This window comes from Zeus faber (genome assembly GCF_960531495.2).
Source record: "Zeus faber genome assembly, chromosome: 3".
Taxonomy (NCBI): domain Eukaryota; kingdom Metazoa; phylum Chordata; class Actinopteri; order Zeiformes; family Zeidae; genus Zeus; species Zeus faber.
This window is the reverse complement of record NC_137190.1, coordinates 36,414,802-36,441,642: the sequence shown is the minus strand read 5'-3', so window position 1 is coordinate 36,441,642 and position 26,841 is coordinate 36,414,802. Positions and strand designations below refer to the sequence as shown.

General features: G+C 42.6%; 1 protein-coding gene across 1 annotated transcript in view; it reads right to left on the bottom strand.

Annotated features, from left to right (window-relative positions):
• LOC307227917 (mucin-2-like) overlaps positions 1 to 26,841 on the bottom strand; it is a gene marked incomplete at its 5' end in the record, with an annotated part of 44,698 nt that overhangs the window by 5,010 nt on the left and 12,847 nt on the right. The window contains 12 exons of the mRNA XM_079997357.1: positions 258 to 668; positions 14,192 to 14,292; positions 15,688 to 15,835; positions 16,029 to 16,157; positions 20,962 to 21,118; positions 21,283 to 21,522; positions 21,963 to 22,139; positions 22,419 to 22,529; positions 22,624 to 22,762; positions 23,226 to 23,374; positions 25,029 to 25,093; positions 25,703 to 25,812. Of these exons, the coding sequence (XP_079853483.1) occupies positions 258 to 668; positions 14,192 to 14,292; positions 15,688 to 15,835; positions 16,029 to 16,157; positions 20,962 to 21,118; positions 21,283 to 21,522; positions 21,963 to 22,139; positions 22,419 to 22,529; positions 22,624 to 22,762; positions 23,226 to 23,374; positions 25,029 to 25,093; positions 25,703 to 25,812 (1,937 nt within the window). The remainder of the gene's footprint in view (positions 1 to 257; positions 669 to 14,191; positions 14,293 to 15,687; positions 15,836 to 16,028; positions 16,158 to 20,961; positions 21,119 to 21,282; positions 21,523 to 21,962; positions 22,140 to 22,418; positions 22,530 to 22,623; positions 22,763 to 23,225; positions 23,375 to 25,028; positions 25,094 to 25,702; positions 25,813 to 26,841) is intronic.

Genomic DNA, 26,841 nt, shown 5'->3' with positions numbered 1-26,841 from the left:
ATGGAATGTACACATATTATTACTGTATTCAATATTGTAGCTATATTCTCACTATATTCTGAGTACTTTTCTTCAATTAAACATTTAAGTGTAATTGTTCCCACAAATATAGTATGATAAGTTCATTTGCAAACTTTATTTATGTAGTTCAAAGGGTTAGGTCTAACCCTAGCCCCATGGAACATTGTTGTGTGTAGCAATGACAAAGTAAATTCATATTATTTGGTTGGTGTCAATGTAAGTTTAATATAACTTACCAGGGTGATAGGCTGTTCCATTGACAAGGCATGCACAAATGCTAGTCTTAGGTGTGGTTTCAGTCGTGGGCTGTGAAATTGATGTATTAGAAACGTGCGGCAATGGTGTAGGTTTTGTTGTGGTACTAATTACTCCTGTGATTGGTCCCTCAGGTTCAGTTGTGGTGTGAAGTGATGAGTGTGAGGTTATTGTTGATGATGTGGGCAAGGTTTCGTTTGATGGTAATGTCTGCGTTACTGGTCGGATAACTGTAGTACCAGTTGATTTTACAACTGTTGTTTCAGGGCCTGCTGTTGATGGCTTGGATACTGAAGTTGTTGTCTCAACAACGGTTGTAGTGGAAGCTGTTGCAGGACCAGTAGTTCCAACTGTTGGTGGTTTTGTTGTTGACACAGTCGCAGCAGATGTTACTTCAGATGGGGTTGTTTCAGGTGGTAGAACTGTTGTTCCCTTAGTTGTTGGTGATGGTGGCAGAATGGTGGTAGTAACAACAGAAGGCGTAGATGTTACAACTGTTGTTTCAGGGCTTGCTGTTGATGGCTTGGATACTGAAGTTGTTGTCTCAACAACGGTTGAAGTAGAAGCTGTTGCAAGACTGGTAGTTTCTACTGTTGGTGGTTTTGTTGTTGACACAGTCGCAGCAGTTGTTACTTCAGATGGGGTTGTTTCAGGTGGTAGAACTGTTGTTCCCTTAGTTGTTGGTGATGGTGGCAGAATGGTGGTAGTAACAACAGAAGGCGTCGATGTTACAACTGTTGTTTCAGGGCTTGCTGTTGATGGCTTGGATACTGAAGTTGTTGTCTCAACAACGGTTGTAGTGGAAGCTGTTGCAGGACCGGTAGTTCCCACTGTTGGTGGTTTTGTTGTTGACACAGTCGCAGCAGTTGTTACTTTAGAAGGGGTTGTTTCAGGTGGTAGAACTGTTGTACCCTTAGTTGTTGGTGATGGTGGCAGAATGGTGGTAGTAACAACAGAAGGCGTCGATGTTACAACTGTTGTTTCAGGGCTTGCTGTTGATGGCTTGGATACTGAAGTTGTTGTCTCAACAACGGTTGTAGTGGAAGCTGTTGCAGGACCGGTAGTTCCCACTGTTGGTGGTTTTGTTGTTGACACAGTCGCAGCAGTTGTTACTTTAGAAGGGGTTGTTTCAGGTGGTAGAACTGTTGTACCCTTAGTTGTTGGTGATGGTGGCAGAATGGTGGTAGTAACAACAGAAGGCTTAGATGTTACAACTGTTGTTTCAGGGCTTGCTGTTGATGGCTTGGACACTGAAGTTGTTGTCTCAACAACGGTTGTAGTAGAAGCTGTTGCAGGACGGGTAGTTTCTACTGTTGGTGGTTTTGTTGTTGACACAGTCACAGCAGTTGTTACTTCAGATGGGGTTGTTTCAGGCGGTAGAACTGTTGTACCCTTAGTTGTTGGTGATGGTGGCAGAATGGTGGTAGTCACAACAGAAGGCTTAGATGTTACAACTGTTGTTTCAGGGCTTACAGTTGATGGCTTGGATACTGTAGTTGTTGTCTCAACAACGGTTGTAGTAGAAGCTGTTGCAGGTCCAGTAGTTCCCACTGTTGATGGTTTTGTTGTTGACAAAGTTGCAGCAGTTGTTACTTCAGATGGAGTGGTTTCAGGTGGTAGAACTGTTGTACCCTTAGTTGTTGGTGATGGTGGCAGAATGGTGGTAGTCAAAACAGAAGGCTTAGATATTACAACTGTTGTTTCAGGGCTTGCTGTTGATGGCTTGGATACTGAAGTTGTTGTCTCAACAACGGTTGTAGTAGAAGCTGTTGCAGGACCGGTAGTTTCTACTGTTGGTGGTTTTGTTGTTGACACAGGTGCAGCAGTTGTTACTTCAGATGGGGTTGTTTTAGGTGGTAGAACTGTTGTACCCTGAGTTGTTGGTGATGGTGGCAGAATGGTGGTCGTAACAACAGAAGGCTTAGATGTTACAACTGTTGTTTCAGGGCTTGCTGTTGATGGCTTGGATACTGAAGTTGTTGTCTCAACAACGGTTGTAGTAGAAGCTGTTGCAGGACCGGTAGTTTCCACTGTTAGTGGTTTTGTTGTTGAAACAGTCACAGCAGTTGTTACTTCAGATGGGGTTGTTTCAGGCGGTAGAACTGTTGTTCCCTTAGTTGTTTGTGATGGTGGCAGAATGGTGGTAGTAACAACAGAAGGCTTAGATGTTACAACTGTTGTTTCAGGGCTTGCTGTTGATGGCTTGGATACTGAAATTGTTGTCTCAACAACGGTTGTAGTGGAAGCTGTTGCAGGACCGGTAGTTCCCACTGTTGGTGGTTTTGTTGTTGACACAGGTGCAGCAGTTGTTACTTCAGATGGGGTTGTTTTAGGTGGTAGAACTGTTGTACCCTGAGTTGTTGGTGATGGTGGCAGAATGGTGGTCGTAACAACAGAAGGCTTAGATGTTACAACTGTTGTTTCAGGGCTTGCTGTTGATGGCTTGGATACTGAAGTTGTTGTCTCAACAACGGTTGTAGTAGAAGCTGTTGCAGGACCGGTAGTTTCTACTGTTGGTGGTTTTGTTGTTGACACAGGTGCAGCAGTTGTTACTTCAGATGGGGTTGTTTTAGGTGGTAGAACTGTTGTACCCTGAGTTGTTGGTGATGGTGGCAGAATGGTGGTCGTAACAACAGAAGGCTTAGATGTTACAACTGTTGTTTCAGGGCTTGCTGTTGATGGCTTGGATACTGAAGTTGTTGTCTCAACAACGGTTGTAGTAGAAGCTGTTGCAGGACCGGTAGTTTCCACTGTTAGTGGTTTTGTTGTTGAAACAGTCACAGCAGTTGTTACTTCAGATGGGGTTGTTTCAGGCGGTAGAACTGTTGTTCCCTTAGTTGTTTGTGATGGTGGCAGAATGGTGGTAGTAACAACAGAAGGCTTAGATGTTACAACTGTTGTTTCAGGGCTTGCTGTTGATGGCTTGGATACTGAAATTGTTGTCTCAACAACGGTTGTAGTGGAAGCTGTTGCAGGACCGGTAGTTCCCACTGTTGGTGGTTTTGTTGTTGACACAGTCGCAGCAGTTGTTACTTTAGAAGGGGTTGTTTCAGGTGGTAGAACTGTTGTACCCTTAGTTGTTGGTGATGGTGGCAGAATGGTGGTAGTAACAACAGAAGGCGTCGATGTTACAACTGTTGTTTCAGGGCTTGCTGTTGATGGCTTGGATACTGAAGTTGTTGTCTCAACAACGGTTGTAGTGGAAGCTGTTGCAGGACCGGTAGTTCCCACTGTTGGTGGTTTTGTTGTTGACACAGTCGCAGCAGTTGTTACTTTAGAAGGGGTTGTTTCAGGTGGTAGAACTGTTGTACCCTTAGTTGTTGGTGATGGTGGCAGAATGGTGGTAGTAACAACAGAAGGCTTAGATGTTACAACTGTTGTTTCAGGGCTTGCTGTTGATGGCTTGGACACTGAAGTTGTTGTCTCAACAACGGTTGTAGTAGAAGCTGTTGCAGGACGGGTAGTTTCTACTGTTGGTGGTTTTGTTGTTGACACAGTCACAGCAGTTGTTACTTCAGATGGGGTTGTTTCAGGCGGTAGAACTGTTGTACCCTTAGTTGTTGGTGATGGTGGCAGAATGGTGGTAGTCACAACAGAAGGCTTAGATGTTACAACTGTTGTTTCAGGGCTTGCAGTTGATGGCTTGGATACTGTAGTTGTTGTCTCAACAACGGTTGTAGTAGAAGCTGTTGCAGGTCCAGTAGTTCCCACTGTTGATGGTTTTGTTGTTGACAAAGTTGCAGCAGTTGTTACTTCAGATGGAGTGGTTTCAGGTGGTAGAACTGTTGTACCCTTAGTTGTTGGTGATGGTGGCAGAATGGTGGTAGTCAAAACAGAAGGCTTAGATATTACAACTGTTGTTTCAGGGCTTGCTGTTGATGGCTTGGATACTGAAGTTGTTGTCTCAACAACGGTTGTAGTAGAAGCTGTTGCAGGACCGGTAGTTTCTACTGTTGGTGGTTTTGTTGTTGACACAGGTGCAGCAGTTGTTACTTCAGATGGGGTTGTTTTAGGTGGTAGAACTGTTGTACCCTGAGTTGTTGGTGATGGTGGCAGAATGGTGGTCGTAACAACAGAAGGCTTAGATGTTACAACTGTTGTTTCAGGGCTTGCTGTTGATGGCTTGGATACTGAAGTTGTTGTCTCAACAACGGTTGTAGTAGAAGCTGTTGCAGGACCGGTAGTTTCCACTGTTAGTGGTTTTGTTGTTGAAACAGTCACAGCAGTTGTTACTTCAGATGGGGTTGTTTCAGGCGGTAGAACTGTTGTTCCCTTAGTTGTTTGTGATGGTGGCAGAATGGTGGTAGTAACAACAGAGGGCTTAGATGTTACAACTGTTGTTTCAGGGCTTGAAGTTGATGGCTTTGATTCTGAAGTTGTTGTCTCAACAATGGTTGTAGTAGAAGCTGTTGCAGGACCAGTAGTTCCCACTGTTGAAGGTTTTGTTGTTGACAGAGTCACAGCAGTTGTTACTTTAGATGGGGTTGTTTTAGGTGGTAGAACTGTTGTACCCTTAGTTGTTGGTGACGGTGGCAGAATGGTGGTAGTAACAACAGAAGGCTTAGATGTTACAACTGTTGTTTCAGGGCTTGCTGTTGATGGCTTGGATACTGAAATTGTTGTCTCAACAACGGTTGTAGTAGAAGCTGTTGCAGGACCGGTAGTTTCCACTGTTGGTGGTTTTGTTGTTGAAACAGTCACAGCAGTTGTTACTTCAGATGGGGTTGTTTCAGGCAGTAGAACTGTTGTACCCTTAGTTGTTGGTGATGGTGGCAGAATGGTGGTAGTAACAACAGAAGGCTTAGATGTTACAACTGTTGTTTCAGGGCTTGCGGTTGATGGCTTGGATACTGAAGTTGTTGTCTCAACAACGGTTGTAGTAGAAGCTGTTGCAGGACCGGTAGTTTCCACTGTTGGTGGTTTTGTTGTTGACACAGTCACAGCAGTTGTTACTTCAGATGGGGTTGTTTCAGGCGGTAGAACTGTTGTACCCTTAGTTGTTGGTGATGGTGGCAGAATGGTGGTGGTCAAAACAGAAGGCTTTGAAGTTACAACTGTTGTTTCAGGCCTTGCAGTTGATGGCTTTGATTCTGAAGTTGTTGTCTCAACAACGGTTGTACTAGAAGCTGTTGCAGGACCAGTAGTTCCCACTGTTGAAGGTTTTGTTGTTGACACAGTCAGAGCAGTTGTTACTTCAGAAGTGGTTGTTTCAGGTGGTAGAACTGTTGTTCCTTTAGTTGTTGGTGATGGTGGCAGAATGGTGGTAGTAATAACAGAAGGCTTAGATGTTACAACTGTTGTTTCAGGGCTTGCTGTTGATGGCTTGGATACCGAAGATGTTGTCTCAACAACGGTTGTAGTAGAAGCTGTTGCAGGACCGGTAGTTTCCACTGTTGGTGGTTTTGTTGTTGACACGGTCACAGCAGTTGTTACTTCAGATGGGGTTGTTTTAGGTGGTAGAACTGTTGTACCCTTTGTTGTTGGTGATGGTGGCAGAATGGTGGTAGTAACAACAGAAGGCTTAGATGTTACAACTGTTGTTTCAGGGCTTGCGGTTGATGGCTTGGATACTGAAGTTGTTGTCTCAACAACGGTTGTAGGAGAAGCTGTTGCAGGACGGGTAGTTTCTGCTGTTGGTGGTTTTGTTGTTGACACAGTCACAGCAGTTGTTACTTCAGATGGGGTTGTTTCAGGCGGTAGAACTGTTGTACCCTTTGTTGTTGGTGATGGTGGCAGAATGGTGGTAGTCAGAACAGAAGGCTTTGAAGTAACAACTGTTGTTTCAGGCCTTGCGGTTGATGGCTTTGATTCTGAAGTTGTTGTCTCAACAACGGTTGTACTAGAAGCTGTTGCAGGACCAGTCGTTCCCACTGTTGAAGGTTTTGTTGTTGACACAGTCACAGCAGTTGTTACTTCAGATGGGGTTGTTTTAGGTGGTAGAACTGTTGAACCCTGAGTTGTTGGTGATGGTGGCAGAATGGTGGTCGTAACAACAGAAGGCTTAGATGTTACAACTGTTGTTTCAGGGCTTGCTGTTGATGGCTTGGATACTGAAGTTGTTGTCTCAACAACGGTTGTAGTAGAAGCTGTTGCAGGACCGGTAGTTTCTACTGTTGGTGGTTTTGTTGTTGACACAGTCACAGCAGTTGTTACTTTAGATGGGGTTGTTTTAGGTGGTAGAACTGTTGTACCCTTTGTTGTTGGTGATGGTGGCAGAATGGTGGTAGTAACAACAGAAGGCGTCGATGTTACAACTGTTGTTCCAGGGCTTGCGGTTGATGGCTTGGATACTGAAGTTGTTGTCTCAACAACGGTTGTAGTAGAAGCTGTTGCAGGACCGGTAGTTTCTACTGTTGGTGGTTTTGTTGTTGACACAGTCGCAGCAGTTGTTACTTCAGATGGGGTTGTTTCAGGTGGTAGAACTGTTGTTCCCTTAGTTGTTGGTGATGGTGGCAGAATGGTGGTAGTAACAACAGAAGGCTTAGATGTTACAACTGTTGTTTCAGCGCTTGAAGTTGATGGCTTGGATACTGAAGTTGTTGTCTCAACAACGGTTGTAGTAGAAGCTGTTGCAGGACCAGTAGTTCCCACTGTTGAAGGTTTTGTTGTTGACACAGTCACAGCAGTTGTTACTTTAGATGGGGTTGTTTTAGGTGGTAGAACTGTTGTACCCTGAGTTGTTGGTGATGGTGGCAGAATGGTGGTAGTAACAACAGAGGGCTTAGATGTTACAACTGTTGTTCCAGGGCTTGCTGTTGATGGCTTGGATACTGAAGTTGTTGTCTCAACAACGGTTGTAGTAGAGGCTGTTGCAGGACCAGTAGTTCCCACTGTTGATGGTTTTGTTGTTGACAAAGTCGCAGCAGTTGTTTCTTCAGATGGAGTTGTTTCAGGTGGTAGAACTGTTGTACCCTGAGTTGTTGGTGATGGTGGCAGAATGGTGGTAGTAACAACAGAAGGCTTAGATGTTACAACTGTTGTTTCAGGGCTTGCTTTTGATGGCTTGGATACTGAAGTTGTTGTCTCAACAACGCTTGTAGTAGAAGCTGTTGCAGGACCGGTAGTTCCCACTGTTGGTGGTTTTGTTGTTGACACAGTCGCAGCAGTTGTTACTTCAGAAGGGGTTGTTTCAGGTGGTAGAACTGTTGTACCCTTAGTTGTTGGTGATGGTGGCAGAATGGTGGTAGTAACAACAGAAGGCTTAGAGGTTAAAACTGTTGTTTCAGGGCTTGCTGTTGATGGCTTGGATACTGAAGTTGTTGTCTCAACAACGGTTGTTGTGGAAGCTGTTGCAAGACCGGTAGTTCCCACTGTTGGTGGTTTTGTTGTTGACACAGTCACAGCAGTTGTTACTTCAGAAGGGGTTGTTTCAGGTGGTAGAACTGTTGTACCCTTAGTTGTTGGTGATGGTGGCAGAATGGTGGTAGTAACAACAGAAGGCGTAGATGTTACAACTGTTGTTTCAGGGCTTGCTGTTGATGGCTTGGACTCTGAAGTTGTTGTCTCAACAACGGTTGTAGTAGAAGCTGTTGCAGGACGGGTAGTTTCTACTGTTGGTGGTTTTGTTGTTGACACAGTCACAGCAGTTGTTACTTCAGATGGGGTTGTTTCAGGCAGTAGAACTGTTGTACCCTTAGTTGTTGGTGATGGTGGCAGAATGGTGGTAGTCACAACAGAAGGCTTAGATGTTACAACTGTTGTTTCAGGGCTTGCAGTTGAGGGCTTGGATACTGAAGTTGTTGTCTCAACAACGGTTGTAGTAGAAGCTGTTGCAGGTCCAGTCGTTCCCGCTGTTGATGGTTTTGTTGTTGACACAGTCAAAGCAGTTGTTACTTCAGAAGGAGTTGTTTCAGGTGGTAGAACTGTTGTACCCCGAGTTGTTTGTGATGGTTGCAGAATGGTGGTAGTAACAACAGAAGGCTTAGATGTTACAACTGTTGTTTCAGGACTTGCGGTAGATGGCTTGGATACTGAAGTTGTTGTCTCAACAATGGTTGTAGTAGAAGCTGTTGCAGGACGGGTAGTTTCTACTGTTTGTGGTTTTGTTGTTGACACAGTCGCAGCAGTTGTTTCTTCAGAAGGGGTTGTTTCAGGTGGTAGAACTGTTGTACCCTTTGTTGTTGGTGATGGTGGCAGAATGGTGGTAGTAACAACAGAAGGCTTAGATGTTACAACTGTTGTTTCAGGGCTTGCTGTTGATGGCTTGGATACTGAAGTTGTTGTCTCAACTACGGTTGTAGTAGAAGCTGTTGCAGGACCGGTAGTTTCCACTGTTGGTGGTTTTGTTGTTGAAACAGTCACAGCAGTTGTTACTTCAGATGGAGTTGTTTCAGGTGGTAGAACTGTTGTACCCTGAGTTGTTGGTGATGGTGGCAGAATTGTGGTAGTAACAACAGAAGGCTTAGATGTTACAACTGTTGTTTCAGGGCTTGCTGTTGATGGCTTGGACTCTGAAGTTGTTGTCTCAACAACGGTTGTAGTAGAAGCTGTTGCAGGACGGGTAGTTTCTACTGTTGGTGGTTTTGTTGTTGACACAGTCGCAGCAGTTGTTTCTTCAGAAGGGGTTGTTTCAGGTGGTAGAACTGTTGTACCCTTAGTTGTTGGTGATGGTGGCAGAATGGTGGTAGTAACAACAGAAGGCTTAGATGTTACAACTGTTGTTTCAGGGCTTGCTGTTGATGGCTTGGATACTGAAGTTGTTGTCTCAACAACGCTTGTAGTAGAAGCTGTTGCAGGACCGGTAGTTCCCACTGTTGGTGGTTTTGTTGTTGACACAGTCGCAGCAGTTGTTACTTCAGAAGGGGTTGTTTCAGGTGGTAGAACTGTTGTACCCTTAGTTGTTGGTGATGGTGGCAGAATGGTGGTAGTAACAACAGAAGGCTTAGAGGTTAAAACTGTTGTTTCAGGGCTTGCTGTTGATGGCTTGGATACTGAAGTTGTTGTCTCAACAACGGTTGTTGTGGAAGCTGTTGCAGGACCGGTAGTTCCCACTGTTGGTGGTTTTGTTGTTGACACAGTCACAGCAGTTGTTACTTCAGAAGGGGTTGTTTCAGGTGGTAGAACTGTTGTACCCTTAGTTGTTGGTGATGGTGGCAGAATGGTGGTAGTAACAACAGAAGGCGTAGATGTTACAACTGTTGTTTCAGGGCTTGCTGTTGATGGCTTGGACTCTGAAGTTGTTGTCTCAACAACGGTTGTAGTAGAAGCTGTTGCAGGACGGGTAGTTTCTACTGTTGGTGGTTTTGTTGTTGACACAGTCACAGCAGTTGTTACTTCAGATGGGGTTGTTTCAGGCAGTAGAACTGTTGTACCCTTAGTTGTTGGTGATGGTGGCAGAATGGTGGTAGTCACAACAGAAGGCTTAGATGTTACAACTGTTGTTTCAGGGCTTGCAGTTGATGGCTTGGATACTGAAGTTGTTGTCTCAACAACGGTTGTAGTAGAAGCTGTTGCAGGTCCAGTCGTTCCCGCTGTTGATGGTTTTGTTGTTGACACAGTCAAAGCAGTTGTTACTTCAGAAGGAGTTGTTTCAGGTGGTAGAACTGTTGTACCCCGAGTTGTTTGTGATGGTTGCAGAATGGTGGTAGTAACAACAGAAGGCTTAGATGTTACAACTGTTGTTTCAGGACTTGCGGTAGATGGCTTGGATACTGAAGTTGTTGTCTCAACAATGGTTGTAGTAGAAGCTGTTGCAGGACGGGTAGTTTCTACTGTTTGTGGTTTTGTTGTTGACACAGTCGCAGCAGTTGTTTCTTCAGAAGGGGTTGTTTCAGGTGGTAGAACTGTTGTACCCTTTGTTGTTGGTGATGGTGGCAGAATGGTGGTAGTAACAACAGAAGGCTTAGATGTTACAACTGTTGTTTCAGGGCTTGCTGTTGATGGCTTGGATACTGAAGTTGTTGTCTCAACTACGGTTGTAGTAGAAGCTGTTGCAGGACCGGTAGTTTCCACTGTTGGTGGTTTTGTTGTTGAAACAGTCACAGCAGTTGTTACTTCAGATGGAGTTGTTTCAGGTGGTAGAACTGTTGTACCCTTAGTTGTTGGTGATGGTGGCAGAATGGTGGTCGTAACAACAGAAGGCTTAGATGTTACAACTGTTGTTTTAGGGCTTGCTGTTGATGGCTTGGATACTGAAGTTGTTGTCACAACAATGGTTGTAGTAGAAGCTGTTGCAAGACTGGTAGTTTCCACTGTTGGTGGTTTTGTTGTTGACACAGTCGCAGCAGTTGTTACTTCAGATGGGGTTGTTTCAGGTGGTAGAACTGTTGTACCCTGAGTTGTTGGTGATGGTGGCAGAATTGTGGTAGTAACAACAGAAGGCTTAGATGTTACAACTGTTGTTTCAGGGCTTGCTGTTGATGGCTTGGACTCTGAAGTTGTTGTCTCAACAACGGTTGTAGTAGAAGCTGTTGCAGGACGGGTAGTTTCTACTGTTGGTGGTTTTGTTGTTGACAGAGTCACAGCAGTTGTTACTTCAGATGGGGTTGTTTCAGGTGGTAGAACTGTTGTACCCTTAGTTGTTGGTGATGGTGGCAGAATGGTGGTAGTCACAACAGAAGGCTTAGATGTTACAACTGTTGTTTCAGGGCTTGCAGTCGATGGCTTGGATACTGAAGTTGTTGTCTCAACAACGGTTGTAGTAGAAGCTGTTGCAGGTCCAGTCGTTCCCGCTGTTGATGGTTTTGTTGTTGACACAGTCAAAGCAGTTGTTACTTCAGAAGGAGTTGTTTCAGGTGGTAGAACTGTTGTACCCCGAGTTGTTTGTGATGGTTGCAGAATGGTGGTAGTAACAACAGAAGGCTTAGATGTTACAACTGTTGTTTCAGGACTTGCGGTAGATGGCTTGGATACTGAAGTTGTTGTCTCAACAATGGTTGTAGTAGAAGCTGTTGCAGGACGGGTAGTTTCTACTGTTTGTGGTTTTGTTGTTGACACAGTCGCAGCAGTTGTTTTTTCAGAAGGGGTTGTTTCAGGTGGTAGAACTGTTGTACCCTTAGTTGTTGGTGATGGTGGCAGAATGGTGGTAGTAACAACAGAAGGCTTAGATGTTACAACTGTTGTTTCAGGGCTTGCTGTTGATGGCTTGGATACTGAAGTTGTTGTCTCAACTACGGTTGTAGTAGAAGCTGTTGCAGGACCGGTAGTTTCCACTGTTGGTGGTTTTGTTGTTGAAACAGTCACAGCAGTTGTTACTTCAGATGGAGTTGTTTCAGGTGGTAGAACTGTTGTACCCTTAGTTGTTGGTGATGGTGGCAGAATGGTGGTCGTAACAACAGAAGGCTTAGATGTTACAACTGTTGTTTCAGGGCTTGCTGTTGATGGCTTGGATACTGAAGTTGTTGTCACAACAATGGTTGTAGTAGAAGCTGTTGCAAGACTGGTAGTTTCCACTGTTGGTGGTTTTGTTGTTGACACAGTCGCAGCAGTTGTTACTTCAGATGGGGTTGTTTCAGGTGGTAGAACTGTTGTACCCTGAGTTGTTGGTGATGGTGGCAGAATTGTGGTAGTATTAAACGAAGGCTTAGATGTTACAGTTGTTGTTTCAGGGCTTGCTGTTGATGGCTTGGATACTAAAGTTGTTGTCTCAACAACTGTTGTACTAGAAGCTGTTGCAGGACCAGTAGTTCCCACTGTTGATGGTTTTGTTGTTGACAAAGTTGCAGCAGTTGTTACTTCAGATGGAGTGGTTTCAGGTGGTAGAACTGTTGTACCTTTAGTTGTTGGTGATGGTGGCTGAATGGTGGTAGTAACAACAGAAGGCTTAGATGTTACAACTGTTGTTTCAGGACTTGTGGTAGATGGCTTGGATACTGAAGTTGTTGTCTCAACAATGGTTGTAGTAGAAGCTGTTGCAGGACCAGTAGTTCCCACTGTTGGTGGTTTTGTTGTTGACACAGTCGCAGCAGTTGTTACTTCAGCCGGGGTTGTTTCAGGTGGTAGAATTGTTGTACCCTTAGTTGTTGGTGATGGTGGTAGAATAGTGGTAGTAACAACAGAGGGTTTAGATGTTACAACTGTAGTTTCAGGGCCTGTTGTTGATGACTGGGATGTCGTTGATACAGTGGCAGCAGTTGTTACTACTGTTGTTGTTTTATTCTGCGTCGGTGTCATCATTTTGAACGTGGTCTCTGTTAACAAAGATTTTGTGTTAATGATAGATCCAGTCAATCGAGCTCTTGATTAAAGACATTCTCCTTAATACTGTTTTCCTACACAATTGTCAAATAAAATATTCCAGATAATTTCCTTTTTTTTTTTCTTCACACAATAAAACATTGCTGCAGTTCTAATTATAACTTCTACTGCTTCTTATTGGTTAAGACCACAGAACATTTATCATTTTATGTTAAAACCACTACTTGTTTTTCCCCTATTTTTTTTATAAAAACACTGTTACAAGTTATTTAAACCCACCCACTATTCATCGTGTCTGTACTGCTTATTATATTATTATTATTATAATAATATATTTTTTTAATAATCAAGTACAGAAATATTGTTTATTATTTTTTATATTCATACCCAGTCAATACTTGCATCCTTCCTTCCACTTAACCCCTCTCACTACCTTTTTTGTAATATATCTTTATCTGGTCCATATGTAGTCCATATTGAACATTTTTATTCTATATTTTTTATTATTATTATTATTTTTTTAATCATACTGGTCTGTTGTCTGCACTACAATGCACCAACTATAACCAAGACATTACTATAACCTAAGACATTTCTTTTGTATGAAAACATACTGAACCAGCTCTTATGTAAAATGTACATATATATATGCAACGAGCATTACCATATTATTATCTTATCCATAATTTTCTGTTTTAATTAAACATAAATTATATTCAATTCCCATTTATACATAATAAATACCATAATCATTATATAACATTACATATACTGTACCATCACCCACCAGGGGGAGATAAATCTATATTTATCTGCCGGTGGAAGGTCTTGATAGACAGCTGATGTTACAGTAGCACTGGTTTTAAGGTTCTTACTAACTATTGTTTCAATTAAATAAATGATTAAATTAATAATCTATTCATCAGTCAATCTCCTATAATGTAAAGGATTTCAACCCTTCAACCCTTGTTTAAACGTTGATCCCCATCATTAATAACTGATCATAGCACAACCGTGCTGAGCGATTGAGAAACTCACTGCTCTGCTGCAGCTTGTCACTGTGCTTAAATGCAATCCAATAGGGCAAACGTTTATCCCTTAAAAAAATGTTGAATTTCCTTTTCATAAATGAGAAACTCAAACTCAAACTCAAAAAATGAAAACTAACATAAGAGACAAGAAACATCCCACAAAAGTGAAGGCAACCTACTTTTAGTCCAAATTACACTTTGGATGTGCTGTGGAAATTGTAACAATAGTTTTAAATAAAATATGATCTCACTGCTATTCATGTGAATACAATGTCAGTTTCCTGTTTTCAAAAAGGAGATTTAAGAAGTTTTTTTTAAGGCTTAGCGTGTGCCCCATTGGACTGCATTTAAGCACTGTAAGAAGCTTCAAGAGAGCACTAAGTTTCTCAATCATATGGCAACCAACATTTTAATTTAAAGGCCTGGGTTTAAAAATATCAAAGGTAGAGGTTTGGTTGCATGGAGGCCTATACCTCCTTATTTTTATTAAAACAAAAAACCTAACTTTACAAGATATTCTCCTTATGTCCACAAAATGGGACAACGCCAATAAAACGGCTTTCGCATGGTTTAAAAAAAGACCCAAAACAAACTAACCATATTTCGTTTTTGTTTCCCATTGACCTTGAAAACAAGCTTAATATGTTAAGAAATAGCAAGAAGTAATCTAAAGAGACAGCATAGATAATGCTCTAAGAGTGAAAATGTTTCTACAGCATTACTAGCCTCTAAATTTCTTTGATTCTCACCAGGTGTAAAAAAGGTGAAGATAGTGGTTGGGCTTGATGTGGTGAAGACCTCGGTGGTTGTGCTGGCCACGGTGGTCGTGAATTGAGATGAGGGGGTTGGACTGATGGTGGTTAAGCACGGGTACACTTCCCGGTGTATCGTACCATTGACCGCACATGTAGCTGTGATGCAATGTCCAAGTCCATCAGTGGTGTTGTAAATGGTTTCATTGTATGAGTACATTTTACCATTGACAAAACATGTACAATCTGCATAGGGGACAAAATCATCACAGATTGGTTATTGGCGACATATTTTTTTCAAACAAATCACTATACTATTATATATATATATATATATATATATATATATATATATAATCAAATGGTGTGGAAAGAAAGAAAAAGTATTTTCTTACAGTTCACGCTGTAGTTGCAGCTTATTCCAGATATTGTGCAGGAACTGTGAAATAAAAGACATTTTGAATGGCATCTTAACATGGCTTGATTAAAGCTACGCTGACCCTTTTTCTAAAAGATAAACTTCTCTGAATTTTCAATTTTATTTTTTGTTGTCCCTGTAGCCCATAGATAACATTGTCATTGTGTTATGTGCAGATCCAGCTGCCGAGAAGCCTATTTTATCAGCTAACAATCTCTCAATATCATCCAATATCGACTGCTGTCATATACATGCATACAGTGTGAGGTGATGGACACACAGGGGATGGAGTTTGTGGTTTGAATTGCCTTGGAGTTGAAAATTGTTTATTGTTTTGTGTTCCTTTTCATATTAATAGCCATCAGATTGTAGGCTGACAGATTGTTACCGGCATAGAAGTACTTCTCTTACTTAGAATGACATTTTAAGTCATAGAAGATCTCTTAGTCCAGAGACAGGATCATGAGATCAAACAGACAGGTGGCAGACAGCTGGAAACTGTAGTCACAGTTTACACAGTTTAAAGTTTATTGTAGTGACAGTTTACAATAATCAAAACTAAGTAAGAATTGTCAATTTTTTAAATTTATTTATTTATTTATTTATTTATTTTAAATTGCGGTGGCAGTTGTCAGCAGCTTGAGGTTAAAGTGTAAAATTGTGCAAATCGGTGAAAAAGTTTTGTCAGCTTGAACTCTCTGAAACACACTTGATTTTCAAATTAATTCTGCCTTGGAGGCGACTAGTGGATTCACTCAAAGAATTTAAAGTGTAAATTGGTCAGACACGAATACACAGGAAAAGCATCGCAGGGGTAAAAATATGGAAGGTGCCTCCGAATTTTTATATATACTGTATACATTATTATATTATATAATCATAATTTATATTTGAATATTTAATGAAATTATATTTGTAAATTATATATTATTATTTAGAATGTTTTGTTTTATTTTATAGCAATTAATATCGTTCCTAATCACGCCATATTAAATAATTTGTACTGTTGCCAAAAAAAGAGTTGCCAAAATCTAAAATCCTATATCCAGTTGCACACAGATTCACAAAGACCTACCAGGTATAACAGTTCTGTGATGGAATATTGGCCCCAATTTTGTAGTGATTGCCTTGCTCATCATAGCAACCACACTCTTCAAGGGCAACGCATTTCATAGCCATTTCATCGAAGAACGGTTGGGTAGGAGGGCACGATGGATAGCAACCTGTAAGACCATCACAAGAACAACATTATCATAACATGAAGTACGTTGTCAAGTAGAACCGAGCAGCTACCATTTCAGACGAGTGTTAATCCCAAGGTGCTTTAATCTACAGTTTGGCTAATGGACACTAAAGGCTGGCTTCAGAAAACCAAATGCCTACATCCACCTGCGTGAATGACATGAGTGGGCCTACCTTCCGGGGCAGTGATGAGGTCGGAACAGTTTCCTGTTGGATTCCTACATGTCTTCATGCAGGCTGCTCCGCAGGGCTTGTAATGCCACTCACAGCCACTAGGGTAGTTGTAGTAGTCACAAAATACAGCTAAAAGAGAAAAAGCGGGGGAAAATCAACTAGAACTTGTTACTCTCACGGTTGCAGAGATAACCCAGGTTAGTAGTAAGTCCTGCTGCAAGCAAGATCCATAACACTGCCGTATTCATTCTGGTGACGTCTGCTTGGATGAGGCAGTCAACATGGGATTACACCACATTTGCCACCATCGTGAAGTGCGTGCTCTCTTGACATGCGTGCTCTCCCTACTGCTCTTCTCCCTGTATATCAATGACTGCACCTCCCGGGACTCCTCTGTTAAACACCTGAAGTTTGCGGACGACACAACCATCATTGTTCTCATACGAGATGGGTTTGCATACAGAGGGGAGGTTGAACAGCTGGCCCTCTGATGCAGCCACAAAAACCTTCTGCTGAACCTTCAAGAACCAAGAACTTTCAAGAACCAAGAACCTTCAAGACAGCGAAGATGACGTTGGACTTCAGAAGGCACCCCTGTGCTCTGTCCCCCCTCACCATACAAGGCAGCACTGTGGCGGCAGTGGGAACCTCAAGTTCCTGGGAACTACAATCTCCCAGGACCTCAAATGGGGGACCAACTCGTCTCCATCACAAAAAAGGCCCAGCAGAGGATGTACTTCCTACGCTGGCTGAGGAAGGTCAACCTGCCTCAGGAACTGTTGGTGCAGTTTTACTTAGCTGTGATTGAGTCTTCTCTTTCCACCTCCATAACAGTGTGATTTGGTACTGCCACTAAACAGGATACACATCAGCTACAGCGCATCATCAGGTCTGCAGAAAGGATTATTGGACTAAACTTGCCCTTATGATCTTTTTACTGCCAGAGCCGGGAAGTGAACAGGGAAGATCATTACTGACCAACATCCCGGCCATCACATCTTTGATGTCCTCCCCTTGCGCTTCAGAGCACTGCACACCAGAACCACCAGAAACAGGAATAACTTCTTCCTTCACGCCATCACTTTTATGAACAATTAACTGAACCATGTGACCTGTCACTGCATGTCCTCAGGGAAATGCCTGTCAATCATACACACCCACATATACACACCCACAGCCATGTTCACTGTGCAATAAATTATTAAAATATTTCCTATATTTAGTATATTGTTGTGGTTTGATTAGTAACATTTTATGATTAAATCTATTCACCCAACATGAAAACCCTTTATATGTTACACAAAAATCAATGCAAGAACAACTTAACACCAAATTTAATATAAAACTATCCTTTAAAAATACCTTTGAAAAGTAGTACACTCTGTTAACCACCAGATAGAGCCACGGACACAAACTCCCATTGTCATGTAAGGGACGAACCCTAAATTGAACAGTCAGCATTTATCAGTCTTTTTGCTTTTTTATTTTGAAGAAGAAGAAGAGGGGGAAGGCGTGTCCGGAGACAGCAGGAGAGGAAGAAGGGTAGAAGAGTAGACTTGAGAGTAGGAACTTTGAACGTTGGCACTATGAAGGGTAAAGAGAGAGAGCTGGGAGACATAATGGAGAGAAGGAAGGGAGAAGTACTATGTGTACAAGAGACCAGGTGAAAGGGAAGTAAGGCCAGGAGTATCGGAGCCAGGTACAAACTGTTCTACCATGGAGTGGATGGCAGGAAAAATGCGGTAGGGATAGTCTTGAAGGAAGAATATGTCAAGAGTGTTTTGGAGGTGATGAGAGTGTCGGATAGAGTGATGAGCATGAAGCCGGAAATTGGTGGTGTGATAATGAATGTGGTCAGTGCGTATCCTCCCCAAAGAGGGTGTGAGATGGAAGAGAAATAAGGATTCTTTAGTGAGTTGGATGTAGTTGTGGAGAGCGTCCCCAAGGGAGAGAGAGTGGTCTTTGGAGCAGATCTCAATGGGCATGTTGGCAAAGGGATCAGAGATATAGGTGACCAGAAGGTGATGGGTAGGTATGGTGTCAAGGAGTGGAATGTGGAAGGACAGATGGTGGTGGATTTCGCCAAAAGGATGAAATTGACTGTTGTGAATACATATTTCAAGAAGAGGGAGGAACACAGGGTGACATACAAGAGTGGAGGAAGGTGCACACAGATGGACTACAACTTATACAGGAGATGCAATCTGAAAGAGATTAGTGACTGCAAAGTGGTGGTAGGGGAGTGTGTTGCTAGGCAGCATCGGATGGTGGTCTGTAGGATGACTCTGGAGGCCAGGAAGAGGAAGAGAGTGAAAGAAGGAGTGAGTGGAGGAGCGTTGCTTGCAATTTAGGGAAGAGCAATAGGTGGGAATGAACGGTTACCAGATGACTGGGAAACAACTGCAGAAGTGATGAGGGAGACAGCCAAGAAGGTACTCGGTGTGTCATGCGGGAAGAGGAAGCAAGACAAGCACTCTTAGTGGTGGAATGAGGAAGTACAGCAGAGCATAGAGCAGAAGAGGTTGGCGAAGAAGAAATGGGATAGTAAGAGAGATGAAGAAAGTAGACAGGAGTAAAAACTGTGACGGCGCAAGTTAATCAGCCACAGCATGAAGTTATGGGAAAGGGTAGTGGAGGCTAGGTTAAGAGGAGATGTGGGGATCAGCAAACAGCAGTATGGTTTAATGCCAGGAAAGAGTACTATAGATGCAATGTTTTCTTTAAGAATGCTGATGGAAAAGTAGAGGGAAGGCCAGAGGGAGTTGCACTGCCTCTTTGTGGATTTAGAGAAAGCATATGATAGGGTGCCGAGAGAGGAAGTGTGGTATTGCATGAGGAAGCCCTAACCCTAACCCTAGCCCTAGCCCTAACCCTAACCCTAACCCTAACCCTAACCCTAACCCTAACCCTAACCCACGTAAGAGTGGTACAGGTAATGTAGGTATGAGGGCAGTCAGACAGTAGTAAGGTGTGCAGTAGGCGTGACGAAGGCATTCAAAGTGGAGGTGGGATTGCATCAAGGATCCACTCTGAGCCCTTTCTTGTTTGCAATGGTGATGGACAAGTTAACAGATTAAATCAGGCAGGAGTCTCCGTGGACTATGATGTTCGCGGATGACATTGTGATCTGTAGCGAGAGTAGGGAGCAGGTTGAGGAAAGCCTGGATACGTGGAGGTGTGCATTAGAGAGAAGAGGAATGAAAGTCCTCAGGAGTAAGACAGAATACATGTGCCTGAATAGGAGGGAGGGCGGCGAAAAGCTGAGAATGCAAGGAGTGGAGGTGGAGAAGGCGGATGACTTCAAGTACTTGGGGTCGATCATCTAAAGCAGCGGAGAGTGCGGGAGAGAGGTGAAGAACAGAGTACAGGCAGGATGGAGAAGAGTGTCCAGAGTAATCTGTGACAGAAGGGCTCCAGCAAGAGTGAGGGGAAGGTCTACAGGATGGTAGTGAGACAAGCTATGTTGTACGGTTTAGAGGCGGTGGCACTGACAAAAAGGCAGGTGGCTGAACTGGAGGTGGCAGAGTTGAGGATGTTGAGATTTTCATTGGGAGTGACAAGGATGGACATGATTAAGAATGAGTACATTAGAGGGACAGCTTGGTGCAAAAGAAAGAGAGGCCAGATTGAGATGAGGAAAAGAGGAAGGCCAAAGAGAAGGTTTATGGATGTTGTGAGGGAGGACATGCAGGCGGTTGGTGTAAGGGAGGAAGATGCGCAGAACAGAAGGTATTGGAGGCAGATGATCTGCTGTTGCGACGCCTAACAGGAGCAGCCGAAAGAAAAAGAAAGTGAAGATTTTGGCAGTCGATAGAAAACTACAAATTAAGGCAATCTTCAAAAGTAGGAGGGGTGTAGGAGGGATGTTTGTGAAAACAAAGGGCTTCCTCGCCGAACACCTCGCCGGGACCGAGTTTTTCAAACCTCGGGCTGAGCTTTTTTAATGAGCCTGAGATGTAGGCTCTCCTACACAGGCCTCGGCTGTAAATCTTCTCAACGACAATAATTCACAGATTTTGGCTTAAATCTTTTTCGACCATAATAATCTACAGGTCTTGACCTGAATCTTTTTGACTACAATAAAATCACACCTTTCAGCCCAAATCTTTCCAGCCACAACAATATCTTGTATATTTAGTATACTTATATTTATCAAATGCACTTTATTCATCTCATTGCTGTGCATGATAGCTTACTACTACTACTGTGTACTGTAGGCTACTGCAGGCAAAACCTACTTTTGAAAAAAAATATTATTTGTTGTTGATAGTTGAATGCAAGTACAGTATGAGTTACTGTAAGACTGGAGTCAAATTCATTACACGTGATTGGCCAATAAAACCCGATTCTGATTCAGATTCTGAGTTATGGTGGTGAAAGTTGAAATAAGATGAGATAAAATAAATATTTTATTAATGCCTGTAGGGGAGATCAGCATGCAGCTCAGTGGGGAAAATGAAGTACACTGAGAATAAGAATCAGAATAGTCATTATTGCCAGGTAAGTTTACACAATGTGCATACATGAAACATAAATGTGAAACAATAAGTAAAATATTAGTGAAATATATAAGAATATGTAAAATAAGCTGATTTTTTTTTGTTTTGTTTTTAATAAAGCAGTACAGTTTGTGCAGGAATGTGCAAATGTTCATTCTAAAGTGTAACAGCATGAGCAATGATAAGAAGATAAGCATAACATTCACCATATATACTTACATTAAAAAAGTAATCAACAGCTCAAGAAAGTAACGTAGTACAGAAATATGGAAAGTGACAGCAGCATGTTTATAGAGCTGTGTTGAAATAATTCAAAGTTATTTTTAGTTATTTAATTTGCTCTCTCATCTGTATTTTTTTTCCTGCACCTTGTCACGCTCAAATTTAGCAAAAATAAATAATTAATTCCAAATTGGAATACTTGGTAAACTTACGGCAGATCTTTGGAGTTCTCCATCTGACGCAGGCCCCTGCTTCGTTACAGGCTTTGGCGTACGACGCCACAGCAGTGCAAAAACACTCGCAGTCACCCCCCGAGTCACAGCCACATGAGTCTCTGACGCACGAATCATAGAACGGTCTGAGATCCACCTGCAGGGCACAAACGTATCACACTGTTGACTTAAAACAGCAGAGGGCAGGCAGCAAAGAATATGGCTTTGAGGTGCTTCACGGTGCAACAAGCCGACTGCACGGCATGGCGTGGCGTGTAGCCAGTTGCTCTTCTGTGTACCAGCGAGTTCTGTCATAGTTACCTGTGAGTGGCAGTCCTGAAAGGTCACACTTTTAATGATGCTGCACTGCTTCTGGGACCAGGCTGCACGGTACGGCCTGGTCGAGCACAGGTCGCTGATCTGCTGCGCATCGGGGCAGCTGCTCGAGACCTTCCAGCTGTTGCCAAAGTCCAGGGCGTCCACCACAGTTTCATGAGAGCGCGTGCTGAAGTCATTCTTGCTGTTGCCGTCGTAGTTTCCACAAAGGCCACACACTTTGCCCTGAGGAGCGCACCAGTTTAAAGAATTCACCAACCGACCAACTCAGCTTTCTCATCTGGAATACGGATATCGTGTATCAGCCCCTCCACTACTGGCTTTTGTATGAAGTGCCATTATGACGTTCCCCTGAACGCAACAACCCAACACATCAGCATTATTGTTATGTGAGCCTATGAAATCCATTGTAATAAAAAAATAAGTAATCTGCCATATACAAAACCATTTTTGGATGTGTTTCATTTGCATTTTTAAAGTTCTTAAAGTTCTAAAAGACTTATTTATTGGAGGTCAGAACATATAACAATGGCCATATCCATTCCCTACACGAGAACAGTCAAATTATGTTAAGAAACAAAACATTTTTCTTTCATATCTGTATGCATTGGTGCATACCTAGCTTATATGGTTTGTATTTGGGAAATGCAGTGTTTGTTATTCACCTGGTACGTTGCACTGAGCTTGATTGAGAGGCTAGTCTTCTCGTCCCACATGAGCACAAGCCCTGGTTTGACTACTACCACCAAGTAGAGGCCCATTTTGCGCACTTTGACAGTGATCAGAGGATCAGAACTTTTAACCACCTGGTATTGCCCATCTGTCAGCTGGTACTCATTTTCCTGGGAGAAACACCAATAGATTCTGAATCAGAATTATAAGGACAAACCAAAACTGCAATCAATTTCTCACTTGATTTTGTGGTTGGGATCTCGATATTGTAAACGTAAAATTAATTTATATTGGACATAGTAGTAACAGAGTTCCACAAAGTGCCTCTGCAATTTACCACATGGTACTGCAAAGTACTACATAACTAATAGCTATAGGCTAGCTGGGCCTCAATTCTATGGATAAGGACTGATGGATCAATGGGTTTTGGATAGATTGATGATAGATACCCCGAGGTAGATCTTAATGGTCTTGGAGCAAGTGGTTCCTGCAGTGCCACATTGGATGTTCTCCGTGATTATCCTAAAGGTTCCGTTGGCTTGGTTCTTGTCACAGTAGTCCTGCATAGACGCACACACACAACCACAGACTTATTACATGGATATTTTTGTGCCCCCATAAGAGTTTTAGAGGTCACTGGACATTCTGCGTTACCTGAAGGAGCGTGTATTCACAAAGTCCGCTGAAATCGAACCTCTTGTCATCGAAGGTGGTGTAGTGGCCGCTGCCGTAGATGCTACAAACTCCATCGCACACATTGGTGGTACATGTGAACCTCCGATTGCTGCAAGTGCTGTGAGGACAAGCGTTCAGACAGATGTTCAGTTACACCTTCGAGGACCTTTAATGAGCTTTCACTTTTGGAAGCTTCGGTGGTTCCTGTCTGTAGAACAACGATTTTCAGTAATTAAGTAATTCCTTCTCCTTGATTTGGACCAATGACACAGTCACTTAGCACCGATACAAACATTTGGACCAATAAAATAGTTTCTTACTGCCGCATGAGTGAAGCACCAGGTTTTTTTTACAGAGAGCGTAAATAAATAAAAAAAACCTCTGCTCTTCACACAGCGACAGGCAGAAGCTGTCAATAAACATGTATGAAGCAGGTGGAAAAATGAAGAAATATCAAAGTAAGAAAGAGTTCACGTCAAAAGTTCTATAAAAATCTGCATTGCTTGCATGGGAACTTCGCTGGAGAACACACGTGAGTGTGAACATTTTATTTTATTTTTTTAACTAGGTGCTGTACAGACCATGTGTTGCAGTCCACAGTCAGCATCTCCCCGGGATTGTACTGGCGTTCGTTGTGCATGCAAGGGCACTCGGCCTCCTTGATGCATCCTCCTTTGCTGTCCAACACCAGGCCAGTGGGACACAGGCATCCCGATATGCACCCAGTGTTCTAAACCATGTCAACACAGGGGTAAGGGAAGGAGTGAGCAGTGATGTAAAGTGGTGGTGTATTTTGGTAGCCAATGATGGTAGCCAATGACGTAAGTGAAAGTCAGTTATCACAAGGTTTATGTTGGCGAATATAGGGTCGTATCTAGCCAGCAAGCTAAGTGTAAACAAACACCCAAATTCCCATGGAATTGGGCTACTTTTTAAATCTTGAATCGGGTTGTTTTTAGGGGCTGCGGGTTGGAGGACGGCTGGGTTTGTCATGGAGACCTGGCTACCCTAGCCTTGTTAAGTTTCATTTTTGCAGCATTGCTACTGAACAAGCGCACGCGTGTCCCAGAGAGCCACAACTAGAGCAGCGTGTTTGAGAACAAATCCCAATACTCCTTATAACTATAGCATTGTAACTCGTTATGCGTTATAGCTTCATCTTTTTCGGTGTTATCGTTGTCCATTTTCTTGGTGCTATCATATATCGATATCGCTTTCATAACTATTTAGTGCTGCTGCCACTTAAAAGCCCAAGTGAATGTCGTGTCAACGTATGGTGTAACCTTGCAGTTACCAGACATCGACAGTTCGTGTCTGTAGATGTCCCCGTCATGTAGATGTCCCTTTCAGTGTAAAAGTTTGGCTAGTTTTAAAAATCTGCACTGAACAACAACATCCAGTGAGAAATTAGATTTGTGTGATTTGGTGTTGTTCCAATAAGAAACAGCTATGTTGAATTCAGTAAAAAAAATGTTTGAGAATTTCTTTGAAATAAGGTTTTGAACAAGATCAGATTGAATCGAAGAACAAGTTCAGAACTAGACTTATTGTTGTTAGAAACTCAACTTTCATCGTTATTGTTTCAGCGGCTACTCTGTAGGTTCAGCTAGTTATTAACAAGAAGCATTTGTATGGAGGGTATAACCATTCTAATTGTTGAATTTCTTGTTCCAGTTCTGTCTCCACAGGACAAAATCTTATTTGATGTGGAACTTGTATAACAACATTCAGTTTTTTATTAACAGGAAAATAGAAATCTATACTAGCGGAGAGAAATTTGAGCTCAGGATTTTTGCATTGAGGCCATTGAGAGGCCACGTGGTTTTATGTTATAATATATATTAGCAAGTAAAAAGAAATGGCACTAATCACTATGTTAATTTGCTCTTGAAAAGAGATACACATTGGGACTCATGTCCCTCTTGTAGTTGACTTTCAAGTTTTGTTTCAGGCTGAAAAATAATGGGAATGATATGTATATTGTATATTATATAAACATCCAGAGCAGAATTGTTATCCAAAAGAATCAAATAAATAACTTGCATAACTCACTTGAAAACCCCAAAAATGAATTATCTATCATTATTGTGGCAGAATAAGGGGTGTGGTTAATCCAGGGCTACAGACAGCAGCATGGCTTCCTTCCCCGCGATCGCTCAGCTGCCCCAAGTCAGCTGAATCAGCATCCCATGCTGCGCTGAAAATTTGTTGTGTGCATGGGGATATTCACACGTATCTGATAATTGGCTCAAAATCCGTTACAAGGGGAAAGGGAAAAGGGTACAGGCTGCGGTTAGTTCCCGCCTGTCGCACTCCCTGATTTTGGGCATGGACTGGCGAGGGTTTGATGCGTTGATGAGAGAGGCTGGGGCTAGTGCGGTTACGGTCGATAGGGCAATGTGAGTGTTGCGTGGCATACGGTGAAGTGGAGGGGTTGTCGGCACGACGGCTAGGGAGGAGGGCGGTGGAATCTCAAGTGGGATATTCCCCGGTCCCCTTGACATTCCCTATCGACGATTTTCCGCTGGAGCAGTCGTGGGATGACACTCTACGCCGTGCCTTTGCGGGGGTAGTTAAAATCGATGGTGTATTGATGCGCCCAGATGTCGCGCTCACTCACCCGTATTTTTTGGTAATTAGGGACAGGTTATATACAGTAATAGTAAAATTTATCCTTTTGGCCAGCAAGCACTTTTGTTCTGTTTGTTTCATAAAAACTCTCGCCATTCTGGCGACACAAAAGACACAAAAGACCCTACCTAAACCCCTACCTATGGGCAGAGATTCCCACAATTATCTATTTGGGATGAGGTGTGGCAATTACAATCACATTAATCAATGTTTCTGCACCCATCCTCTATATCACCATACATGAAAATATTCGTTGGAAAGAAGCTCTTGTGTGGCAAAATAAATATTGCAAAGCCATACAATTAATTCATCAGTTCAAGCCAGCATACCGGCTAGATAATACAAGCAAGAAATAATTAGCTGGTTCGTTGTATGTATGTATGTATGCGTGGTGTAGTTGTGTGCATGTCCATTATATTCCACTTACACAGGGAATATTCGGGCTGTGGCAGCTTTTCTGACACTCCGTCCCAGTAGAACCTTGCACTGCAGTGGTGCAATCGAAGTAGACCATCGGTGCGGTACATGATGGTCGGGCTGGAGTTGGGTGGAAAAAAAAACACAGAAGCATTGACTGAGGAAAGTAAAAAGGATAGTATGGGGGGGGACAGTATGTGGATTAAAATTTGAAATTCCTGACTCCAAATTTTCAAAAATCTATATTTATTGGCACGCACGCAAAGAGAGAGACACACAGACAGACAGACAGAAAGACAGACAGACAGACAGACAGACAGACAGACAGACAGACAGAGGAAGGGATGAGGCCATGAAGATAGATGTTATCAGATGGAGAGTGCACAGAATTCACTGATTACACTGCACTACAAGTAATGAATATCAACAGAATACAGATTGATGTACATCTGCTGCTGCGTTGAATTTTGGCCTGTAGCTGGCATCTAATAGTGTTGCTGTGTTGTTTGACTGTCAGCCTATATGGAATAATGAATTTTTAATTTTAATTAAATGTATTTTATTTTTTTATCATCGGGTCTTTTCGTGTCCAGAAAATATTCGACTCTGGTTCTGTGATACAGTGTTAGGGTTTTGCCTTGTTGTTTTTATTCTGTTTGTTTTCTCTATCTCCCTCCTTCTATCCCTAGTGTATGTAGTCCTGTGCCCACCACCCACTTTCCCTCTTGTCTCCCTGCAATAAACCCTTGATCTTTTGCACCTACTCCTGAGCCTCCATTGTGTCCTGCGTTTTGGTTTGCTAGACAGCACTTGTGGCAGTAGCGTGACATACAGTAGGCTATGTCGGCTATGCTTTTTTATGGTCAAATTTACATGTTTTATCTCTAACTCATTACCATATTGTCAGGGACAACAAAAGGGCCGCCTATCTAGGTTTGCACTCCACTAACGTAACGTGAAGTGTGTTTTAGGTAAACATACCTTCTTGTGCCCCCGGACAGATCAGAACTCCATGTTTGCAGATGCTGTGACAGAATGACAAAAGATCTGAGCAGGAGCTGACTACACACAGACAATTGATGTATTTCATCTATATGGGCTCAAGGGGTTTTTTTTTTTTGGTGTTTCTGTAAGACATTGTAAAGACTG